Genomic DNA, 18,399 nt, shown 5'->3' on the forward strand with positions numbered 1-18,399 from the left:
TTAAAATAAATACAATATGTAAGAAATTTGGGCCAAATATTTATAAAGTAACAAAATAATTTCTATTATTCCTGGAAAGTCTTATAAAGTATATTATTTTTAAAAAAAGTTTGAAATATTTTCCATGCAAGAAGTATCTCCAAAATACTTTGTCTTCACCTACATTTAAATGAAAAGTATGATAAATACATACAATATGTTAAAATATTAGGATTCCAAATTATTCATTTAAAAAGTCACTTTGACATAGTAAGTTGACAGTATAAAACAAAGTCACTATTGAACTCACATAATCTGAGAATATCCAAGTAAAAAGACCAAAATAAATACTGAAACTGTGAATACAATTAGAAAAATATGTTATGTTATTTTCACATGATATGTCCCTAAGTTATTGCATTTATGTTTTAAAATAAACAGCACAATCAATGGTAAGGTATGATGTTTTAAGTAAATAACTATTAACCAGTTTAAAAGTATGGCTGTCTATAGGGACCTGGTCAGGTAAGAGTTTAATTTAAAAAGTAATAGGAAGTTTCTCACTAGTAAGCCTGTAGCTGAAAAAGAATAAAAGAATGCTGACATTGACTCAGTAGATATTCCTCCACTCCTGGCTCGGGACCTCTCTCCCCCTACAGCATTCTGGAACAAGGGAGCGTGGAGCACTGCGAACACTCTGGTCACATTCTTATCCAACCACCAGGTAGCACAGCAAGAAAACACAGCCACAAACTAACTGTGGAAGCAACTGAGCTTCAATCCCTGGACAGAACCAGGAAAGGAAACATGGCAAGCACATGATTACAGAAGCAGCCAAAACATTCAACATTTATTTCTCACACTCTTTTAAGATCTGTCCTTATTTTTTGACAAAAATAAGAGAGCACAAAAATGTAAACAGGGGCCAGGTGCAGTGGCTCATGCCTGTAATCCCAGCACTTTGGGAGGCTGAGGTGGGAGGATCACCTGAGGCCAGGTGTTTGAGACCAGCCTGGCCAACATGGTGAAACCTCGTCTCTACCAAAAATACGAAAATTAGCTGGGCATGGTGGCATAGGCCTGTAATCCCAGCTACTCGGGAGGCTGAGGCATAAGAATTGCTTGAATCTGGGGGCCAGAGGTTTCAGTGAGCTGAGATCATCATGCCACTACACTCTAGCCTGGATGACAGAGCGAGATTCTGTCTCAAAAAGAAAAAAAAAAGTAAATAGTGAGGAAAATATATCATATTCAGGGATATATTCTGCTCTTGGAGGAAAAATAGATTAGTTATCTTTTTCATTGACTATTGAAATAAATACGTATTCCCTTACTACCAACTAATATGAAGAAAAGCAGTCCAAAAATGTGTTAGATACCTGGACAACCCCGTAAGGACCAGAATGTGGTTATAAATAAGCTACACTTAAATTCATAAAAGTTCACAACTAGGACTGCTGGGACTGGAGGACAATGACTGTCTGACTTCAAATCTTACCACTCACATAACCGCCTCAAAAGACAAAAAAGTATGCTGTGCAAACAAATCTACATGTGACTCAAACCTTCAGCAGTGAAAGGAGACAGCGGGTGTCATGATCTCTATGTTTCCTGTAAGCAGAAGAGCCAAATTCCAAGAATTCTCTCCACCCACCTGCTACTGCAAACCTGAGCATGTGCAGAGCACAAAAGGGGAAGTTCTTAAGAAGAACAGAGGCATGTGGAGAAGTTAGAAAAAGCACAGGGAAACACATGCCCCCAAAAAGAAAGTTAACCTTCAATGCCAAAATACTAAATATGGATCCGAACTTTGAGGATCAGAGCACCAACTAAAGGCAAAGGAACTTGGAAGTAAGCGGGACCATTCCTCACCCATCAGACCGGCACAAATTAAAGGTACCACAACACATTCTGTTGGCAATTCTGCAGAAAACAGGCAGTCTCATACACTGTTAGTGTGAAAGCAAAATACAGGAGAATTGTTAACATCTCACAAAACTACATAGGCATTAACCTTCAACACAGTAATCTCACTTCTAGGAATTTATCTCAAAGATACGCCTCTAACAATATTCACTACTATCATTACAAAGTATTGGAAACCACATAAATATATAAACATAAGAAACTGAATGAATAAACTATCATATATACACACAATGGGGTATTACATGGAGGTAAAAAAATGAAGAGCTTTATGAACTGATATGGAGTGAGTTCTAGGAGAGATGCTGAAGCGAAAAGAGCAAAGTGCAAAAGAGCATATATAGGCTATTACCTTTAAAAAACGGGAAAGGGGAAATACATATATTTATGTACAGTCACATGTCACTTAATGACAGGGATATGTTCTGAAATATGTGTCATTAGGTGATTCTGTGATGCTGCGAACATCAGAGTGGACTTATACAAACCCAGACAGTAGAGTCTACTACATACTTAGGTGATACGGTGTAGCCTATCGCTCCTAGGCTACCAACCTGTACAGCATGCTGGTGTACTAAATACGGTAGGCAACTGTAACACATTAGTAAGTATTTCTGCATGTAAACATAGAAAAGTATAGTCAAAGTACTTATTATAATCTTATGGGAACACCTTAGCATATGCAGTCCATCACTGACCAAACTGTGTATACACATACATACATATATAGATATATATATATAAAAAATAGTGTGTCTGCACGCTTATATATCTTCACAAGAAAAAACACAAGAAGAATAAACTGTAAAACAATGACATTCATTACCTCCAAGTGTGGAGTGAAAGGTGTGGGGAGGCAGGAATGTCAAGGATATGGGAGGAAGTGACACCCCTTGAGTATACAATTTTTGTATAACAACTTTTAGCAAGATGTAAATGTTCTATATATTTTAAAAATGAAATAAAACTTAATCAAAGGATAGGGTGAGGGGAATCTTAAACTGAAACAAATGAGCCCCACTCTATTCCAAAGGAATCATAATTTCCACTGAAAAGGAGTAACAGAGAGAATCCAGGCCACTCATGGACACTGCTTGACTGTACACCTTCAGACTTGGGGTGGGGAGCAGGTAGGAGGGGAAAGAACAAGAATGACCTTTCAGTGAGTTTGTTTTTTTGAATTTGTATAGGCAAGGCAAATATAAAACTATTTTAGACATATCTGGGGACTAAGTGAGAAATAAATATATTGACATTGTTGAGAGGAAAGATTCTTACTGAGGAAGAAAGAACATAAATATAGAACAGGACAGGTAAGAAAGAATCTTGTGGGAATGGATTGGAAGTAGAAGTCACAGTGTGGGCTTGTTTCTTTTTCTTTCTTTCTTTTTGAGACAGGATCTTGCTCTGCTGTCTAGGCTGGAGGACAATGATGGAATCATGGCTCTCACTACAGCCTCAACCTCCAGGGCTCAAGTGATCCTCCTATCTCAACCTCCTGAGCAGCTAGGACCACTGGCATGTGCCACAACACCGAGCTAATTTTTTTAATAGAGATGGGGTCTCACTATGTTGTCCAGGCTGGTCTCAAACTCCTGGGCTTGAGTGATCCTCCTGCACTGGCCTGCCAAAGTGCTGGGATTATAGGTATGAGCCACCACACCTGGCCTATGATTTCTAAAATACATACATATATGTGGACATATAAATATATGTGTACTAGAGATCCAAAGACGTCCTGTAGCAATGAACACTTCTAGTGCCCAGTTAGTGTCTAATACTATTTCCCACTAAAAAGAATCAGGGTTCTTGAAGAAATGGCTGATTCTAGGACTCATACAGGGCCCGTACAAGATAAACCCTGAACAACTTGTTATGCTGGAAAGAAAGGAAGTGCTCCAAAAAACAAAGGGGCATGTCACAAGAATACAGGAGCCAGCTTGAAGGGGCTCCCGCTGGCCAAATCGGAGATAATCTAAGCACCCAAATAATTAAAGATGATAATGAAGAAAATACAAATACCTGTCTATACCAATAATAGGTAGAAAAACAAGTAAACAGGAAAGGAGGGCTCTTACTTAGAGTAAAAGGCAAAGTGCCTACTGGAGTTGAAAAAAAATCACCATTTTTTAAACATTATAGTAAAGATTAGCTCAGGAAAGAATGATCAATGGATGCTAAATCTAGAGGGAAATTTTGATGAGAAGCAGGCATCTTAAAAGTGTCAACCTACAGGTTGCTTGTAGTTTCAAAGGAGAAACAGTATAGAAATCAGACATTTGATCAGGTGATCAAAATTTCCATAATCAATGAGGAGCAAATGGACATTCTGAGCCTTCAGATGTGATGCAGTGAGGGCAAACACAACATCACTTACAGAGTATCTTGGCCTGGGTGCACAACCTGCATCTAAACATGAGGACATATCAGAGAAACAAAAATGAGGAGGATTCTATTTTTCAAAACAGTACTATATACTCTTCAAAAATGTCAATGTCATAATAGACAATACATAGCTGTAGAAATGTTACAGATTAAAGGAGACTAAAGACACACAACAGGCAAATGTAATGCCTGATCCTAGATTGGAGGGGAAAGAAATACCAAAAAATAATTATTAGGTCAATTCACAAAATACAAACTAAAGTATGTAGGAGGTAACGGGCCATAATGTACACAAGACATTCTCAAAGGATTTGAGAAAAAAAATGTTTTATATACATACGTATACACACACATTTGTGCATACATACATACCGTGTATGTCAGAGAGAGAACAGCCACATGTGCAATAATAAAGCAAATGCTGGATCAAAATGTTAACAATGGGTGAATCTGGTTAAAGACACTAACCAGATATTCTACACACTGTTCTTAGTTGTGCAATCTTTCTGTAAGTTTGAAACCATTTTCAAATAAAATATTTTAAGTACACATTTACAGTTTTTAAAAAATCAAAAGCTGTAAATGTCATCTCAGACACTTAGGTTCGAGAGTTCTTAGTAATTACCCACGTCAGAAATGGTACAAGAGTATTAGCACAGTCTCGCAAAGATTTTTCTTGATATCTACTATGCCCAAACTACACAAAATCCTTAGAGCATTTTCACTCTTTAAGCTTTGGTGCAGAGAGAGGGAGAGAATGCGCACAAGCACCTATGTAACAGACAGGCAGATAGACTCAGAGGGTGGAAAAGGAAAAAAGAAAGTATAATTTTAAACAAATCGAATAAAAAAACTAGGCTTTTAAAAGGTTACAAAATAGCATAGTTCTATATGTTAAGAAAAATTCATCTCTACAAGTTAGATGAGAAATAACCTTTCATATGACAGAATTAGCTCTATTGAATGCTTAAAGGACTTTAATCTGAAATAAACATATCCAATTCTAACAAAGCTGTTAAATTCAATAAATTCCAATGCTGAGCTAGAGAGGAAAATTACTTCAAAGAATATCATTCAGGTTTAGTGTGTGTTGGGGATGAAGGCATGAAATATGCATATGTAACAATTATAATTGTTATATTCTGGAAACAGAAAAAATAGCTAATATAGACAAATTATAAGGCAATGGTATAATGCAATATTATTAATGTTTTAAAAATTCCTTACAGAAAAACTTCCAAATGTGAAGACCTGTCCATCCATTAAAAGTACTGCCGTATGGTTGCTGCCTGCAGTGACTTGTGTGCTAGGGCCTGGCAATGCTTGAACAAGAGTGGGACATCCCCTAGGTTAAAAAAAAAAAAAAAAAAAAAGTAAGTCAATTTCTTACAAAACTCAACTAAAATAAAAACAATAAGTAAACAATGCAATAAGGAGTAGAAAAGACAAAAGGCACTAATAAGAATATTCAGTAAACATTTAAGTGCTAAACACCTATCTCCATTCCAGGAACTAGGTAAACAAAGATGAAAAAGACAGTTGCTGACTTTAAGGAGATCATCAAAAAGATCTTCTAAATGTAATCACCCTAATTACAGACACATAATAATTTCTGAAAAACTGCTGCTACATTTATTTTTAATCTGGTACTCTGTATACTGACTGGCCTGTTAGAGATCTTTATAAATATTTATTGGATGAAATAAAAATCATGTAATGCCTTAACAGAAATTCAATCCAGGAACTAGATGAAATAATTTTATGATCCTCTTTTCTAACTTTTATCACTAAGCTGTAAGTTTAGATCTTAGAATCATAGTTAATCAGTCAAAACACAGTATCATGAGAGGCATTAGAGCAGTGACTACAAGCTCAGACTTTAAAGCTAGACTGGCTGGGTGTGAATCCTGGCTCCCCAACTTAATAATAATGCGACCAGACTTCGAACAAGTTTTTCATTCTTTTTGTATTTCAGTTTTCTCTTTATCACATGGAGAATACTAACAAACGGTGTCTACCCCCACAGAGTTCCTGTGAACAATAAAGAGGCCCATACATGTCAAGTGCTTGGATCAGTGTCTGGCACACAGTTAACACTTAATGAACAGTAACTATTATGATAAATGACATCCTAGTATCCTTTTCTACTTTTAACAGCCATTTTTAGTAACCATTATCTGTAATTAGAAACACAACCATTATAGAAATAGTCCACACATAGTAGGAGAGCTCTGCTTTTGAGACAATGTAATTATGACACTTTAAATTTTAAAAATTATACAAAATACATATTTTTAGTGATTATTGAGTCTGCAAAGAAAAATGAATTGGAAAACAGCAAGACTGGCAGCTGGAAACCTAGTTAAGAAAATTTTATAGTAGTTTGGGTAATTTATGATGAAGGCCTTAACTAGGAGCAGTGCAGAGTGAAAGAGATGGTGACTTTGATAGCTGTGGAAGGAACAGAATTGATGAAACTTGGCAGATGATCGATATGGGGCAAGGAAGATTTTTTTTGCTTAAGCAACAGAGTAGATAGTGGTAATATTCACTTAAGCTATGAGAATGAATGAGATCTAGGAAGACTCCTTGAGAGAGAAAAGAAGAGATCCTAATTACCCTTATGAGTCTCTTCTAACATTTTAGATATAGACTGAGGAAGAACAGCTCACAGACATCTAGAATAAACCACACAGAAAGAAAGAACTTAAGGAGACTCATTGGAGGAGTAGGTTTCAAGCACGGAAAATAAAGTACATGCCAAATGCTCTAAGGAGACATACAACTAACCACTCGATTTAGCAGAAGGAGGTCTCTTTGGTGGAAGCAGGCACCACAATGCAGCAGATAAGGTATCAGAGAATACACAAAGTAGCTTTAAGTATCCCAGCACTAAAGGGAAAAAGAAAGGAGAGCCAGCAGCTAGAGGAAAAATGAAGCTGAAGGAGAGGATTTTTTTTTTTTTTTAGTGATAGAGATTTGAGGAAGTTTAAAAGGTGACTCAAAATAAAGACACTAAAGACAAAGGTTAGAGAGAAGACAGGAAACAGAAATAGACCTCTAAGGAAAAGGCAGCTAGGTTTCATAGCGTGGACACGACAGGTTCCTCTTTAACTGTAACATGAGGAAAGAAGCAGAGAAGTGGTATGGATGGAAGTAGGTTTGCAGGGTTGGTGGGCTGAATAATTTCTTATATCTGTTGCAATGCACATGGAGGTCCTATGCTAAAAGGAGGAAACAGGTGAGTGGAGAGTTTGAAGATTTGAGAAAAGGTGTGGTGGTAGATGGAATAGATACATACCGAGAGCAGGAGTTTTCGACTTGGATATAAAGGACTTCTAGGAAGTCCATGAGTGAGCTTCAAAAGATCTCCTAAATTTGCAAGCAAATTTTTAAGTGTATATTCTTGTATTTTTCTGGATAGAGACCCCATGTCTTTTATCAAACTCTCAAAAGGTATTAAGTCGAATAGTTCAATACTACACAACAGGAGGATTAATGACCATTGTAGAGGAACTGATTGAATCTGGAAATTAAGTATCAATCTGCATAGGTATGGTGATTTCTTACCTTCCAGAAGCCTAAGTACAGGCATAGGAAATATTAACAGATTGATTCATGCTTGCGGTTTTATCATGTCCTAGTACCACGACCAAGAGAGTGGGAAAACTGAAGAAATTGTTAAGAGTATAGGTGAAGAAATTAAGCAACAGTCTTTAACTAGAGTAGGAAATAAAGTTAAAAAAGGGTGAAAAAAGAGTAAAAAAGTAGAGGGTTGTGGGGCATAAAGTCAAAGGGAAGTAAAGTAGGGCTGCATCGCAGAAGAAGAAAGTATCATCAGATTATGGATATTTAAACTTGAGAAACTGAGACACAAGAAGATTAAGTATCATCAGATTATGGGTACTTAAACTTGAGAAACAGACACAAGAAGATTAAGTAACCTGGCCAAGATCATATAGCTACCAAGTGACAGAATCAGGACCCAACCTAGAGACTGAACTCGGTCATCTGGCAATATAACACATTAAATAAAGAGAATATCAATAACATTTTTCCATCTTCATTATCATGCACACCACAATATTGATCTTAAACAACACATTATTAATGTGTGCTATACAGTAAATTCCAGTTAACAGCTCTTGATTACTAGAGACTTTTCAAACATATTCTCCATCTGTAACCCTTTATTTCAACTATCTGTAAATGTTTTGCTTTGTTGTAGTTAATACATATGCTATAGAAGCTTTGTTCCTCCCAAGATTGTTCCTCCACAGACATAATCAATTCCTTTCTGAATTAATAACAGAGTTCTTGGTTGCTACTTTCCAAGTCCCACAAAAGTCCAGACAGGCAGGGTAACTGAGTGCTTAAGACTGAAGCAGTCTTGATGAATATCTAATCCACTAGACACAGTATATAGGTAGGACTACTGCATTATCCATTTTAGCTCTGCCCACGCTTCATGTAATCAGTCTTTCAGTTACCACTCAATGGAACAAGGACCAAAACATTCCATGCTGGAAAAGAACAACTTTGGGCAGTTAAAACAAATCCCACCAGTGTTTAATCTTAAGAAATTGTAGTCATATGGTTGGTAAGAAGTGAAGAGCTGAACCTTGCCTCTACAGTCCCAGGTTCGATGACTCTGTAGCATCTACCAGTTACTACACCACTGTGTAGATCCTATCAATGTTTAATCTTCATAAGAAACCCTGATATTTTGTTTCAATATTAAATGCTATCGTATTTCATGAAGATGATAAATTCGAGCTATTTAAAATACTGAGCATATTGCTACAATATTATCACCTGAGGAAGTCTGGCCTGAAACTGCCCTGTATCTCTTCAGACTTGGGAATCAAAGAATGGTGTTCACTGGTATAATCAGGACCACAAAGTAATGTTTTTAGGTAATCTCTTCATTTTAAAAGCTGACATGAACACCTTCCCTCTCAGCGGCCAACACATTTCAGTGTGGTGTGGAAGGATGCTGTGCTCATGCTGCTCATTCTTCTGAGTGCCAAGTGCACAGTAAGATAACATAACCTGACTATAACATGGCCATGCTTTTCACTACTTCCCTTTCCACTCTGGCAAGACCATGAAATACTGCTATTTGCCAATTATCTTCTGTGAAGTGCCCTCTTTGCTGCATACATGACTGAGACCCCATCTTATCTAACTGCAATGCACCTTTCCCAATTTCTATGGCTCACACAATAACTGCCAGCGAAATAACAACAACAACAATAGCCAGGATGATACAAATAAACCCTCTTCTGTGTCCCAACTCTCAAATGAGAAACAGAATAAAAAGTTGCCACGTTCTTCCCCACACAGGTTATAGTCATCCCTCAGCATCCATGGGGAATTGGTTCCAGGATCCCCTGCAGCTACCAAACTCTAGGGATGCTCAAATCCCTTATATAAATTGGCATAGTATTTGTACATAAACTATGCACATCCTCCTGTATACTTTAAAACATCTCTAGATTGCTTATAATACCTAATACAATGTAAACACCATGTTAATAGTTGTTATACTCTGTTGTTTAGGAAATAAGACAAAAACATCTGTACATGTTCAGTACAGATGCAATTATTGTAGGCCTATATTTTCTGTCAAGATTGACTGAATCCACAGATGCAGAACCCACAGGTACAGAGGGCCAACTGTGATTACTACCCAGATTCAGCCTCTGCATTTCAAAGCAAAATATCAGTTGGCATCTAACACCTGTGACAGTAATTGCTCAACACTGTTGATATTATGTCATATCCAGCAGACACATCTGATAAATTCTGCCAAACACATCTTTTGCTCTTTGCAAGTATGATATTTGTCATTAAATATTTATGATTGTGATGGTTTTACAAACCTCTTGATAGTAGTATCAATTTTATGTTTCACTTGTGTTTTTAATAAGAAGTTCAACTCAATGATACCTTAATTGTCTCATCATTAGCAACAAAATTTATAAATGTAACTCAAGACATTCCCTTTCATTGCCATTTTTTATGCAGTGCCCACGGATCTGACCCTGCCTCAGCTCGAGGGGTAGAGAGTGGTTCTCATCCTGGATACATATAGAATCTGGCGACCTTTTAGAAAAAACTCTGATGCTGGCATCCTATCAAGGACCACTCCCCACCCCTGTCCCACCCACAAGCCTTCCAACACACACATCTCTCAGAAATGCTGGATGTAGAATCCACATATGATATTTTTTCAAATTCCCTAAGTAATTCTAATATACAGCCAGGGTTAAGAATCACTAGTCTTTACCATGTAAATGGCAGAATTCCATCCCTGCCACAATAGTAGAGTGAGTTCAAGACACAGTGACAACCTTGAATTTTATTTAATGACTACATGAAGATAAGTTCTCTTTCTTTCACTGTATGTAAAGGAGAAACCATAAAAGTCCCCTTGATTCTGGCATATACACTGTGACTACAAGGAAGAATAAGGCAGAGTAGAGGGTCAAAAAGGTAAGTTTTTGCAGCAAAGTGAATTGCTGAGAGAAGTCTGACTTGAAGCTGCTCTGTATCTTTCCAGACTTCATAAATACTCCTCTTTCCATGGTGAGACAACCACAGACACAGACCACTCAGATCTCCTTCAAGACAATCTGCTACAGAGAGCAGAGTTAACTATTATAACAGCCTCAGGTGCTGTCCCTTTGGATGCATGAGGACATTCGTCCCCTGGGGTGCTACCAGCTGTGACTGAACATGGTGAAGGTATGAATGTTGGTCTATTCCTGCCCAATGCAGGACCCTTCCAAAGGTATCCTCAGCTTGGGGACACATCACTGGCCTGGCTAAAACTCTCTTAATGCTATGCTGGAAGCTAGACTCCTACCCAATTCTTCCTTCTCTTTCTCCTTTCATACGGTCAAAAATACATCGTATCCAAAGGCCTTCCCTGTCTGTGCTTGTGCTTTTCCCCTTTATCTTTTTCACAGGAGTTTTCCCCTAATAAATTCTTTGCACATCTAATCCTGTCTTGGCATCTGCTTTCTGGAAGACCTGAACTAATAAAGATGGATTTTCTATTACTTTTGACCAAAAGTATTCTGACTGCATTACGTAGAATACAAACTCGGCTGCTGTAATGAAAGACAAGAGGGACTTCAAGATAGAAGTTTATTTCTCACGCAAGAAGCATGCAATTTAAGAAGCTGATGACGCAGTTCATGGTGTCAGAGACCCAGTCTATGCCCATCTTATGGTTCTGCCATTCTCAATACATAGTCTCCAATTTATCTCTGTGATGATTTCTTTAGTTTCTGCTACCACGTATTCATTCCAGCCAGCAAGCTGGGAAGGGAGAAGGACAAACGGAAAGGTACACTCTTTCCCTTTAACAGCAAGATTCCAAAGTGGCACCTATCACTTAAGTTCATATGGCCACATCCTGCTGCAATGGAAGCTGAGAAAGGGAATCTTTAGCTGCATGATCATGTCACAAACTAAAACTCCACTACCAAATGAAGTAGGGATATTAGGAAATTACTACCAGTCTCTCTACTACTATTTGCAATAAGTCAAAATAGTTAATCAGAGAGACCAATAGGTTCTGTCCAAAAATTATTCAAAAGCTTCAATGACTGTATGTTATTAGACCAAAATTTCAAAACAGACATCAGGAATATGTTTGAATCCATTGCTGACATTTTAAAAAAATACAATTCACTATCTTTTCTATTGCCATGCACAGCCTTTAAAAAGATAATTGCTAAGAATATAGTGATATTTTGTGATAATCATAATCATTCTCCTATTTAAAATATATATCAACTTTTCTCCTGAAACTACAAAATCCTTTATCCCCACAAAAGCACTCAACCATAAGATCAGAAACCACCAATAATTCATGGGCCACACTTTGCAAAGCAGTGGTATAATATTATTTTAATTCTAGAAATATATACTTAAAAAGAGAAAAGAAAGAAAAAAGAAGGAAAAGAAAACAGAAGAAAAAATAACTCTGGATCTTCAAATGAAAAGTTAGCAAGTACCTGGAGTTGACATCTCCATGTCCTAGCTGCCCATGCTGCCCATAACCAAATGTATAGACATCTCCATTTTCCATTAAAACCACTGAAACCAAAACACACAGCTTTATTTTTTCATTATATGCATTTTACATTTCTATCACAACTATACTAAAAGCAGTGTAATTTTCACTAAGATTTATAGCACCATTAAAAATAGGTAACTGAAGGACAAAGTTATATTTAATGAGAAATTAATTTTAGTTCAGCAAAATATTTTTGTAGGTCATATAAATGTATAATTTTTTCATAATACATACTTAAAATTCTTATAAATGCCATTTAATAACATTAATTCTTATTAACACATGGGTTCAGGTCAACTGTAAAATCTTCTTAATAATGAGTAACTACATATAACATATTGTTTTCTCCTATCTAGGATAGGAGGTCTGCACAATTACGTACAACATCAATGAAACAGCAGAACTTTAATGTCTGTTAATACCTTATCAAATAATCTTCAAGGAAGGAATTTAACATTTTTCATTTTTATAAAGGTTGAACAGTACAGCATAAGCTAACCCAAATGCCAATAATTTACTAAGAATTATTTTCTACATTTTAAGAAAGTAAATTTGTTGACATACATTTATCACCGAACATTAACAAAATATGGGAACATGTTACAAAAACCACAGCATTCTAGAATTGAAAGAGATTTAAGGGATTATTTCATCTTCCAGAACGTCTTGAATTATAAAAGAAGTCCATAGGAAGACAGACTAGAAGTTAGATATCTAGACAAGTACCTGTTCCATCATGCCATAGTTGTTTAAAGAGATTCTGTAATAAATACAAAGGTCTTACAGATTTGAGAGATTGCCACACTACAGCTTTTAACACACAGTTAACAGGCTATGTTCATGAAATCTGAAGAAGTAAGTTACTGAGCACAATTGTAAAAATGCAGTTATACCCTAAAATTCCAGCCACTACCTGAATGGTGAAATCCACAGCTGACTTGGACTGCCCGGAGCTCACAGTCAAATCGCACAGAGCCTGGAGGGTATGTTGTGATTTTGCTTGCATCCTTTTCGCCTCTTTCTCCACTTCCATCTGCAAGTGTTATAATTTGTGAATTATGAATAATTAAGCCATTATTCATCTTCAAAATAAAAATTTAAATCAGTTTATTATGGAAGAACAAGAGAAAAATGTTAAAAGGAACAAGCAAGAAGAATCTGTAGCTGTTAGAAGTGATAGATCAAGAATCTACCTGCAAAGAAGCAATTTTGAAAAGATAGACTATATACTTCCATTTGCAAATATCACTAAATTAATAAAAACAGAGATAAGATCTGGTTATGGAAAAAACCTTACATAATAAACAGGTCATTAAGTTATAGAAATAACAAAATTTAAAATGTAACAGTTTATATGGGAAAATTTAGTTTGCATAAAAAATTACTGCATGCAAAGTCATTTAACAATTATTTTAAACTTGGTGATATTGTTAGTACTAGCCATTTTTAAAAAATTGCTAATGGATTCACAAGTGACTTAGATTTCCTAAACAGATCTTAGAAAGGCTACACTGCCCACAATTATTGTGAAACTCAACTGAACTTTTCAAAATGTATAAAGACCAAAGAGCTTTATTCAATATATGCAGTTCAATGGCCTATTCTTATTCATGTTTCCTGTGCCACCATCACCTTCAGCCATATTGCTTTGTGGTTTTCTCCCTGTCCCCAATCACTACCCTCAACCAAATCTTTTTTCTGCTTTCACTCCTTCTTTCCTCTTCCCTTCTTGTAATTTCCTTCATTGAGCTTGCTTTAAGCCTTTTCTTTACCCCTGGTTTTTGCAATCCAACTTCGAATTTTCCAACAATCTAACCATAGCATCAAAAACCACATTCCAGAATATAAAAATTTTTGTTTGGAATGTGTAAATAACAACAACTTACTTTTTCTAATCACAATGTACTTCTCCTATAGATCACTAACATATGACCTTTATATCATCAAGATTCAAATTCCTTGTACACAGAATAAATGTAAAACTGGAAGGAATTTCACAAGTTCAACTAGTCTAAACCACTCTCGAGTGGTATAGCAACTCTAAACGAGTGTGTATTATATGAAGATACATATGTGAATCTACAGACACACACTTTCTATCCTGTATTTTCATTGTGCATTTTAGAATGTTAAACAGAATAATATTAAATCGTTTTGTGTTTATTCTTTTTTTTACCTAAACTTTAGTAACATCCAGGTGAGACAAAATCCACCTACATTATAACTTTCCTTTCTGTAACTAAATGACTATGATTTCAAGAAGCCTGAAACTCTTTACGACACTAGGACAGTAAAACCTCACTAATTCGGAATAACATAGAACAGGTAGGCCTGTGTGGCTTACTGGAAAAGTCTTAATCATACAGAACACTGAAGTAAAAATTCAGTTTTATTACCTTCAAGCAGTAAGATTACAGATTAAACTAAATGCTACAATAAGTAGAGTGTGGTTACCTACATTATATTTCAAAATAGGCCAATATTACATTTAAAATGTACCATAAACATAAAAGTCCTTTAACATACAAGAATTAACTGCTGGACCCAGAGGCTGAAGGCACGTGGAAGGAATCCTTCATTTCTTGAGCCCTTGGTTTGAAAAGCTAGTGATTTTAGACAGGTTTCCCCTTATAAGTATGACCCTGAAAATTCAGAGGAAGAAATTATTTTGAATTTTTTACTCAAAAAAGATCACAAATACTGCATCTCAAATATCATAAATTCAGAATTAGTGAGAGGTTTTACTATAATACGATGAAAAATATAATTCCTCTTCTGCTAAATTATCTAATGTGAGTTTGCCAAATTAAATCAAAGAAAGGATGGACTAAAAAAAAAACAAAAAAACAACAACAAAAAAAACCACATTTAGTTTCACTCCATCCAAAATAAAATATACTCAGTTCAAAGCCTCCTCATGTTGGAAAGATAGTGGAATGGTAAAATATATGCAAAGGCCTACACACACACACACACACACACATACACACACACACATACACACACACACACAAATACATATCTTCCAAAGGCTATTTAATAAGACGCCAGATGTAAAGAAATTTTATGGCTTTATCTCAATTGGTAAAAATGTCTAATTATTAAAACCAAATGAGATTTAACATACAAAATACATTGTGTTCATATGATTCTGCCAGACTTAATTAAACATTTCAAGTATTATTCCACTTTATATAAATGTATTGATGCCTAGTTACAAGGTTTTACCTTTGAATTTAGCATTTTGTCTCCTCCCTTGAGTAGGAGATTAAATATAGACACAAATCCCACAATAGAGACATAGCATCAAGGAAGGAGATTATTTTTAAAGGCTGGTAATTTACTGAATACAACCACAATGACTAAAAAAGTAGCAGCTATTATTTAGAGGTAAAAATAATACTAGAAACATTTTGTTCACTGAAACAAACTAACTGTACAAAACAACTTCTCAATTATTATAGACAGTGAAAATCTCACAAGTAAAAAAACTGAGATGAGGGTCTTAATCATTATCAGCAGCAGTGGCAGAATTAAAATGTATATATATATTATATATCTATATATGGTATTTGATGTCAAAAAATTGAGTATAATTCCTATAACTTAGACATTAAACAAAGTTTATCAAAGAAAAAAGGCAGTTAATAAGTGGCCAAAAATTTAGTGCAAATTCAAGAACCAGCAAGTGAATTCAGCAAGATTAATTCTGCTCAAGCTGGGCATGGTGGTTCACACCTGTAATCTCAGAGCTTTGGGAGGCTGAGAAAAGCAGATTACTTGAGCCTAGGAGTTCAAGACCAGCCTGGGCAACATGGTAAAACCCTGTCTCTACTAAAAATACAAAAAACTAGCTGGGTGTGGTGGTGAATACTTGTAGTTCCAGCAACTTGGGCGGCTGAGGTGGGAGAATCACCTGAGCCCAGGAGGTCAAGGGTGCAGTGAGCAGTGATCACGCCATTGCACTCCAGCCTAGGTGACAGAGTGAGACCCTGTCTCAAAAAAAAAAAAAAAAATCTGTTCAAGCTCATTATTCAGTAAAGTGTTAATGAGCAGAAATAAGACCAAAGCTTAGATCTATATAAAAAATTAAACATTGTCAATAAAAAATTGACAGATGTGAATAATCTTATAATTGGCCATTTAACTATGAGCACATCTGTATTTTCCCTAAGATGAATATGTTGTGTGTGTGTGTGTGTGTGTGTATATGTGTGTGTATACCATGTAACACTGAAACTATAGTAGCTACAAAGCCTTGGCAACTATGTAACTAAAATATTATATGTATATACACATTATATATAATTATATACACATATTTGTATACACAGAGAAAAAAGAGGGTTCAGTATCTAAGGGACTCTTAACTTCTAATTTTAATTTTTACTAAAATCTATACTTTTGGAGGGTAATCCTACAGTCATGCATATAACAGAAACTACCACAGAACACAGTGAGTACTTTGAGCAAAATTATTAAAACAAATCAGCAAGGACAAAAATAGTTGCAATTTACTAAGCACTTGCTGTGTGCTAACTGAACGCTGTAAACAATTAAATACCACAGTGGATGAGTGCTTGGGAGTACTGGAACTTAAGAACTTGGACTGGAATCTTGGATCTACCATTTGCTAGTTGTATGACAATTGGACACTGGACCTTCTGGTCCTAGCTTTCCTATCTATAATATAGCAACAATGATATATAACTCATTAGGTTCCTATGAGAATTAAATAAAATATGAAAAGTGCTCAATCAGTATTTACTATTGTTGCTTTCTTTAATGAATAAAGCAATCTGATAATACAGGTATTCTTTGTCCATCTTACAGATGAAAAAACTAAGGCTTGAAGGGTTAAGGGGTTAAGTAACCAGCCCAAAATCATAAATGGTAGAACAAATTTAGAGTTTAATCATAAATAAGGCTCATGCATTTTACCACCACCAAATGGTTGAAACCTTAAATCCTTTGTAAAAATAAACTATGCATTTAATAAATCTCAAATATTGTATCTTTAAGATAATTCTGAGAGAACAAATAATTCAATTCAAAATATTAAAGCTAGTATACATGGAGGATTCATATGTGCAAAGACTACGTGTGTGTGTGTGCAAAGACTACACACATATATTTTAATCTTCATAGCAACACAATCAGTTAAGAATTACTATTCTTGTTTTTAAAATAAGAAAACTGAAGCCAAAGAGATTAAGACATTTTGCATAGCCATGTAGTTCTAGTAAATGACAAATTCAGAAATAAAATTGAAGCCTAATTCCAAAGGCTATATTTTCATCACACTGTACCATTTCCAAACAGAAAGTAAGTGTAAAATAGACTCGGATGTTTATCAGTGTGCCTTCGGATTTTCAAATCAGTCATTTTAAAATAGATTTTAGGACATCTCTAAAACAATTCAGATGTTCCTAACTATGTACACTATTAACACATTTTTCTGTGTAAGGTACTTCATAGCTGAAACAAATGTTAATTCTGTTTCAAATATAGTTTATGGGCACATTTTAGAATAATTTACTGTATTTTATATGGAATTTTACTTATTGATTCAGTCTATATACTCTATTTTGCCTTTAGTCAATATCTGCCTATATAGGATGAATTCTGACCTTCTCTGAATTTTCTCCAATCACCCAGAAGTTTTCCAACTTTCCATCTTAGAACTTAGCCCTGTTAACAATAAATCCACAGTTCTTACTCTCCATACACCCTCACAAAAAAGTCACAATCTAAAAAATTTTAACTATTACCATCCTATAATTTGTACCAACATAATTAAATGTAGGATAGAACACAGCAATCAATACCATAAACTTCTCAGTAGATAAATCAGAAGATAAACTGGGTAAGGTGAAGAGAAAAACATATGTAGAAAAAATACTTACTAAAAGACTATGAAAATATGTACAGGTTGAGCATCCCTTATTTGAAATGCTTGGGACCAGAAGTGTTTTGGATTTTGTTCAAATTTTGGAATATTTGCATATACATAATGA

At 35.4% G+C, this 18,399-nt stretch overlaps 1 protein-coding gene across 12 annotated transcripts in view; it reads right to left on the reverse strand.

The window, feature by feature from the left end:
- MYCBP2 (MYC binding protein 2) overlaps positions 1-18,399 on the reverse strand; it is a 275,606-nt gene that overhangs the window by 160,796 nt on the left and 96,411 nt on the right. For all 12 annotated transcript variants that reach the window (XM_030813514.1, XM_030813510.1, XM_030813519.1 and 9 more), the window contains 3 exons: positions 13,296-13,415; positions 12,321-12,402; positions 5,518-5,635 (listed from right to left, as the gene is read on the reverse strand). In XM_030813514.1, coding sequence (XP_030669374.1) covers positions 5,518-5,635; positions 12,321-12,402; positions 13,296-13,415 — 320 coding nt within the window. The remainder of the gene's footprint in view (positions 1-5,517; positions 5,636-12,320; positions 12,403-13,295; positions 13,416-18,399) is intronic.

This window comes from Nomascus leucogenys, chromosome 5 (genome assembly GCF_006542625.1).
Source record: "Nomascus leucogenys isolate Asia chromosome 5, Asia_NLE_v1, whole genome shotgun sequence".
NCBI classification, from domain to species: Eukaryota; Metazoa; Chordata; class Mammalia; order Primates; family Hylobatidae; genus Nomascus; species Nomascus leucogenys.